Here is a 7,470-nt window from a genome sequence, read left to right on the forward strand (position 1 = left end):
ATTTTCTCCTCCTACTCTTGAAACATTCTGACTGGATTAGGGTTTCAACTATATGCCTTATTTTCAGGCTCAATTAAATATTTAAACATTTCCTGGCATTCAGCTAAATGAACAAAATGTTCATGGTAGTAGTTCTGTAATAATAGAAATGCAGCTCTAGAGAACTATGGTTAAATCGAGCAGTGCAAGTGACCATTCTTTAGAAGCAATCTGAACCACCCATGTGGATTATTTTACAAGTCAATGTAATCAGGAAGCTCCATATTGGTCCTTTATAATAAAAGAAGTCAAATGGTTACACCTGCTGGCACTGGCACACGTCCCTAATCATTTCTAGACTCAGGCATCAAATACTACAATCTCACTTCTTCCATCGGCAAACAACCCGGACCTGGTGAAGGGTACAGCTTTGCTTTTATATTCAAATTTCAATCATTTATTTATAAAACATAACATACAGGCTTCTAAACACTAAGAGGTAAAAAACATCATTTTGTTGTACCATTTACCTTTACGTTTATGGAGGATTAGTATAAATCCATCTCCTTTACTAGAGAAATACTTCAAAGTTCATTCTTTACTAAATATGGGTCAATAATGTCTTCCTTGGAAACAAAAGACAGGAAACCATTGTTTAAAAATAATTCTTGGGGCTGGCATGGTGGCGTAGTGGCTAAGTTCGAGCACTCTTCTTTGGTGGCGTGGGGTTCGCGGGTTCAGATCCCAGGCGTGGATCTACACACCGCTTGTCAAGCCATGCTGTGGCAGGTGTCCCACATATAAAGTAGAGGAAGATGGGCACAGATGTTAGCCCAGGGCCAATCTTCCTCAGCAAAAAGAGGAGGATCAGCAACAGATGTTAGCTTAGGGCTAATCTTCCTCATAAAAAAAAAATAATAATAATAATAATAATCCTCAAGTTCTTTCTTCATAGGTTACTAAATCAAATATTTTGGCTATTTTTAGTGCCTAAATAGCATCAAGAGGCTTTCAGTTTCAGATGAACAGTTTTATGAGCCTTTGTATATAGTATAGATTATTTCATTGTCTCATCTAAAGATGTGAAATTCTAGAACCATGGGGCAGTCGTTTGGTATTTTGTACCTTAAAAGGATAGTGTATTCAAACAATTGGTTAGAATCACTATAAATTAAACGAAATTTTATTTCATAGATCTATGTTTTCAAAATATGTGTTGTTTTGTATGTGGTTATGCATAAGCCTAATAAAATGGATTGTCCCATTGTGTTACTTATTTGTCCAGGTCTATTCAGGAGGTCAGAACACTGCTAGCTAGAAGGACCCCTTCCAGAGGCCATGTTTTGATATCGGATCTGGAAACAAAGTTGCTGAGAGAAGTCAGGTCAGTTTTGCTATGAGGGAAATCATTAGTCTACCAAAGGGAATCAAAGCTTAACAAAGGATTTCATACTTTGAATGGAAGGGCAATGAAACATAGAAACAAGAAAATAGATAGCAAGGTTGGGGGCTGAAATAATTCAGAGAAGGAAAACCTAGTGCAAGTTCAAATCTGGTGATTTGGAATCTCAACTTTGAATGGACAATATATATTCCATGTTATTTGGCTTAGTAATTCAGGGGCTTCTTTACTCTTCATATTCAGTTTTGACAGAGAATTTCTGGTTCAGAGTCAGAGCATTCCTAAAACCACTAGTGTTTCTGCAGGCATTGGAGGAAAAGTCCACTCTCTGGAACAAAATAGTTTTTCAGCAGCCCTTGCTGCCGTTTTCAGGCCTTTATATACATAGCCAAATCCCTCATTAACCTTCATGTTTCCAACAAGAACAATTCTCATTTTATTTAATCTAGGGAGGCATATGTTTCAGGGAAAGACATTAATAGATACTACTGAGCTACGTGAAACAGTTATTGAATGTAAACCCAAAGGAGGGCTGAAGTTGGTTTGGATGCCCAGCTAGACACTTCATTGCAGCTACATGAGTATGGCAAATTGCTGAAATTTGCTGAGGATCCTATCATGTTCCACAAGACCAGGCTTGCAAGAACTACCAGAATATCCAACAAAATCACTAGAATCTAAGACTTGCTCAAGGCTATTCCCTGGGAATGGGCAGCCAGACAATGAGCTAAGTGATACCTGACCACCTGCCCTCACTGGATTGAAGTCCTGATTTTTCCACTGTATAAATTACAAGCTCTGAGTAGAAATAGGGGAGAAGGTGAGTTGACATCCTGAGACACTCTATCCAACTGCTTCAACTTTACTAGGCAGACCACCTCCCACAACTGAGAACCATGTAGGTGGGAGGACATGCTTTCAGAAATGTGAGTGGATGCTTGGAAAAGAAAGAAAATGCAACTACAATTTGAAAACCCATGTACTGTCTATTTGCATATGTCTTACTCCTTCTCTCCTAAATTCTCACAGTATAATAGTCTCTGATTTTATTAAGCATTTATTTTATTAAGCAACTATTACAGATTTACTCATTCTCCCTCCCTCTCATCCCCCAAATAACAGATAGTTGTGCCTGGTCAGACTCACTTTCTGAGTTCTGCTATCCCTAGCGTCTGGCACTGTAGACCCTTCATGCCACAGGAGCATGTTAGTCACTACTGGACTCAAGAGTTCTGAGGAGGCTTCAAATCCACTACATGAGTGGTGCTAGGAGTATCACAAGGCCCCTTTGGGAACCTGGTAAGGGAAAACGGGGAGGGTACGAGGCCAGAAGCCCTAGAGTTCCTGCCCCACATTGGCGCAGTTTTTCTTTATTTTACATATTGGGCTTTTTCGTAAATTTCTGTTAGTATAAAGGGTTCAACAGATTTCAAGGCTTTGAAAATGGCCGGTGTGGTGGAAGAAGGTCCGTAAGAGGAGTCAGACTTGGTTTGAAGGCCAGGACCTCTCACCTACTGTGACAGGAGGGAAGATACCTTTCCTCTCTGATAATCTGATAATAATCGCGGCACTGCCTACCTCACCGGGTGGTGATATCGAAACACCACCACCAGAGAAAGTGGCGTCCGGCCGAGCCCGGGTTCCGCCAGCTGCCGCCTTCCGGCAGGAAGTCCCACCTCCGCGACCCCGACCCGCCGGACACACACCCCCACCCCCACACCACACACCAGGAAGCGGACCTCGCGGGCAGAGGCGTCCACTCCGCACGGCAAGACGCCCACCCACCGCCTAAGCGTCCATTCCAGCGGCCGACTCATGGATCCGTGCAGCCTACCACCCCACAGGCGGAGAGTCTGACCCCTCAGGCCTAGATTTCGACTGTACTGGCCAAGATTATTTCTCCACTGGCCACCAGTTCGACTCGCTCTACCAAGAATTGGACCTAGACTCTCTTAACGAAGATCCTTCTTCTCAGCCCATGCCAGGCGCCATGACAGAGACCGCTGAGGGCACGTATGAATCCCACCCGACTGCCCAACCAGGGCATCTCACAGAGGCCGAGCAAGAGGAGCTCATATCCGCGCTCACTCATTTGGAGGCGGAAATTGTCACCCTTCGCCACGCGCTGGCAGCCAAACAGAGACGCTTCGTGGAGCTCAGGAGGAAGCTGGGCCTAACGGCCTTGGTGGGGCTGAGGCAGAATCTGTCCAAGAGCTGGCACGACGTTCAGGTCTCCAACGCCTACATGAAACAAAAGACGTCAGCTGCCCTGTTCACCATGGGCTCTGCCATCTGCAGGAAGCTTGGAGACATGAAGTCAGCCACGTTCAGATCCTTTGAAGGTCTGATGGGGACAATGAAGTCCAGAGTTGCAGGTGGCAGAGAGCTGGGCAGTGACTGCCTTCCTTCTTCAGCAGAGAGTGGGGTTTCTGAGAGTGGGAACGATCCAGTTCCTGGGAGTGGAGATGATCCTGTTCTGGAGAGTGAGGATGACCTGCTCCCCTTTCTGGAGCCAGAATGAGCCCCTTGGTAACCTTGCCTGGCCACCTAACCAGTGCAAGAACTCCCTTCCCTCATCACAGTTACAGTTTTGCCCATCAAAAACAAGTAGCCAAACTACAATTGGAAAGTTAATTCAGGAAATGGACAGAGTCCAATCTTGAGAAAAGTAATGCCCATCTGTACATAGATTTTTGCTGCCATTGAGATAGAGAACCCAACGTTTTATATCCAGTTATTTTACACTGAAGTTTCTCCATGAAATGTATCGCTATACTAGCCTTCCTGGGAGTGCATTTTAATGGACAGGACAATGGGTCTGGAGGGTTCTTAGGCAAAGCCCAAACTCTTTTTTGGAAAACTAGTCTATCAGAAGGCCAAAGTAGGTTTCTGTTTAGAACAGGGAAGAGGTATAAAATACTCTGTAATTTTATCCCCTCCCATTTCTTTCCTCTTTCCCTAAATCTTAGAAGGAACCTTAAAAGCTCCACCTGGACTACGATGTTTATTTTAAAAAGACGATCAAGAGAACTCATTTTTCTCTTGAGACCCTCAGACAGGGGGAAAAAATATTAGACTAATTGTTACATAATACTATAACTTTTATAAAACTTGATTTTATTTCAAAGCTTCTGATTAAGCAAAGTAACTTTAGCTTCAATTTAGGAGATTGTTTACTTTGGACTCAAGCTGAAATTGCAACTTTACTTTGCCTTGTGCTTTGTTTGTAATCTTTTTATGTATCAAAATGAGGGTTTTCAAGTTTAACCCTTGTGGCAGCGTGTCTCTGCCACAGCAGCATGCCACCTAAAAGGAAGAACATTAATTCTCTGTTCTGCTGCAATTCCTATTTACCACCTCCAGCTGAGGGGCTGAAGGGAAAACAGCATAGCCAAATTCAAGAAAGATAAACCTCCGTCTTAGGCAACGTTTAAAACAGATTGCCTATCCCCTGTAATGCTGGTTGTCATGCCTTTGAATGGACCTAACTAATTATATATCACTGGTCACCTTGACTCCAAGTCTGTCCTTGTTTATAGTTAACTCCAAGTGAGAAGGAAACAGAACCCAACCCTCAGGAGATGTCAGCTTAATAGGAACCTGCAGGGGCCGGCCCGGTGGCGCAAGCGGTTAAGTGCGCGCGCTCCGCTGCGGCGGCCCGGGGTTCGCTGGTTCGGATCCCGGGCGCGCACCGACGCACTGCTTGGCAAGCCATGCTGTGGCGGCGTCCCATATAAAGTGGAGGAAGATGGGCACAGATGTTAGCCCAGGGCTGTCTTCCTCAGCAAAAAAAAGAAGAGGATTGGCGGATGTTAGCACAGGGCTGATCTCCTCACAAAAAAAAAAAAAAAATAGGAACCTGCAGGAATCTGGTTTGGATTTGCTCAAAATTTCTCAGATCTGATTTTCACAGGAGCTATGATATTTTTTGTTTTGTTCTGCTTCCTTTTCCATTTTCAAAATGCCAGGACCTAGCAGCTCTTTCATTCCCCCAGTCATACTGTTTGAGGTAGAAGTTTGTGTCTTACTGGCTTTCAGCAGGGGGTCTAGGACCTTTATTTGCTTGGGTCTATATTGATAATGTCTCATGCCTAAAGGTAGTCCCTCCAACCTAAGAAAATGAGCCTGTTTTGTTGATCTTGAATGCACCCCCTATTTTCCTTTGGTTTTCTATAAGCAAAACCAAATATGACTGTAAATACAAAAGTACTTGGTAAACTGTAAAGTCACTGATGTATCCCAACCCTCCACAGATTTCTGAGGACAAAGTTTTGCCTGGATTAAAACAAGATGTTCAACTATTTTACATGTTTGTTTTTTAATTTGTTATCAACCAAAATGGTTTTCTATGCTGAAGAACTAGAGACAAATTTGTAGCATGCATAAAGCCCAAGAAGTCCAAAAGGCAAGAGCTTTGACCCCATACTGCAGAAAACCTTGTGTTAGGAAAATTCTCAGGTTGACATCATGGGCCAACCCAGAATAGGTTCTATTTTATTTAATAATTCAAACAAATGCAGTAACAGTTTTCTCCAATAAGTCCTCAACTCCCTGAGAACTGTAATGAATATGTGTATTTTTGTTCATCATTGTATTCCCATGCCTAGCTTAGGGTAGATGTTCAATCAATACTTGTTGAACTAATGAAGTAATCAATATCACATACTTCACACATCAAATCTTGGATCCAAGAGATTATCAACAACATGAAGTGGTTGACAAGTTCCTCCTCCTTCTAAACAAAGCCTTTTACTTCCTTATTCAAAGACAATTTGAGACCCTACTATGTGTCAGGCACTGTGCTAGGCTCTGCAGGCACAGAAATTAATTAGACATGGTCCATGTTCCCTAGAAACACATTTTCAAATCATTACAATTCACTGCAGTAGGTACTAAAATTGAGAAAGTCTGTGGAGACGGGTGTTCAACTCTGCCTTAGTAAGTCAGAAAAGAATTCAAAGAGGCAGAAATTCTTAGAGGACTAGTAGGAATTGGCCAGACAGACAAGAGTAGAACATTCCAGGCAATATCCAGAGGAACTAAGTCATGAAGGAATGTAATAGAATGGCATGTTCCAGGAAATACCAATGTCATTGTGGCTAGAGAGAGAGGGGAAGTGGTGAGAGATGAGGATGGAGAAATAAACAGGGGCAAGATCATAAATAGTCTTATGTGCTATCTCAGACATTACTATTTTATCCTGTAGGAAATAAAGAGGCATTGAAGGTACTTAAGTAAAAAAGTAACTTATATGCTATATCAGACATTAGTCTTTAATGCTGTAGGAAATAGGGAGGCATTGAAGGTACTTAAATCAAATTTGTGTTTTAGATAGATCACTCTGGTCACCATAGAAATAGATTGAGAAGTGTTTAAGAGGTAGAATCTCCAAGACTTAGGTAACCACTGCATGGGAGAGAGGGATGGAAAGATTTGTGAGTTGACAACGATGTAGAATTGGAAAGACTTGAGACTAACAATGCTGGAGCTGCACACTCATGTTGCTTTGGGTCTTTTATTGGATTCTGGCATACCTGCATCAATAGCCATGGACACCAAATACCATGCCTCCACGAGCATGTGGACTCTGGATCAAAGGTTTCCTCCAGATTTCCTTTCTTCCACTTGCTTCTATCCTCCCCATACATTGCTTCCCCTCATTCTCTAGCCTATCTGTCTTCGTGATTTGATCACTTCTGCTCATCCAGCCCTATTTGGATTTTGTAGCCTAACTTCAGCCTATTTAACTTTAACTTGGCCACTGCAGGATGCAATTTCCAATAGTTCCTGGAATATGTGAACCGTCAAAGATGCCCCATCCCTAGGTCTGGCTCAACCCTTGAGAACCATTGATTAGGAGGTATATTGGAACAAAATTCCCTGAGGCTCTCAGTTTTCTTGTTCTCCTATTGCCCATATGAGTGAAGGGGTTGGGGTGGGAGGTAGAGATAAGGGTTGAAAGTTCCAACTCTCACAGATGACACTCCCCACGCAGCTGGCAAGGATGGGAGTAGAGTACCAAGCCCCTGTTCATTACCATCATACATACCACAGCATATTGCTAGCATCACACCCAGAGATATTCACCA

General features: G+C 42.8%; 1 protein-coding gene across 2 annotated transcripts; it reads left to right on the plus strand.

The window, feature by feature from the left end:
* The first annotated feature begins 3,239 nt into the window (after positions 1 to 3,239).
* TPD52L3 (TPD52 like 3) lies at positions 3,240 to 5,998 on the plus strand. 2 transcript variants are annotated; one of them, XM_058565314.1, is made up of 2 exons: positions 3,360 to 3,723; positions 5,994 to 5,998. In XM_058565314.1, the coding sequence occupies exons 1-2, from the start codon at positions 3,360 to 3,362 to the stop codon at positions 5,996 to 5,998; spliced, it is 369 nt and encodes a 122-aa protein (XP_058421297.1). The 2 variants fall into 2 exon arrangements, with proteins under 2 accessions (XP_058421298.1, XP_058421297.1); XM_058565315.1 differs by lacking the exon at positions 5,994 to 5,998 and having other exon boundaries at positions 3,240 to 3,902.
* Positions 5,999 to 7,470: the final 1,472 nt, after the last annotated feature.

Source organism: Diceros bicornis, chromosome 22 (genome assembly GCF_020826845.1).
Source record: "Diceros bicornis minor isolate mBicDic1 chromosome 22, mDicBic1.mat.cur, whole genome shotgun sequence".
NCBI lineage: Eukaryota > Metazoa > Chordata > Mammalia > Perissodactyla > Rhinocerotidae > Diceros > Diceros bicornis.

Excerpts from the sequence above, each read along its gene's own strand:
- TPD52L3 (XM_058565315.1), top strand. The coding sequence starts at position 3,360 with ATGCCAGGCGCCATGACAGAGACCGCTGAGGGCACGTATGAATCCCAC.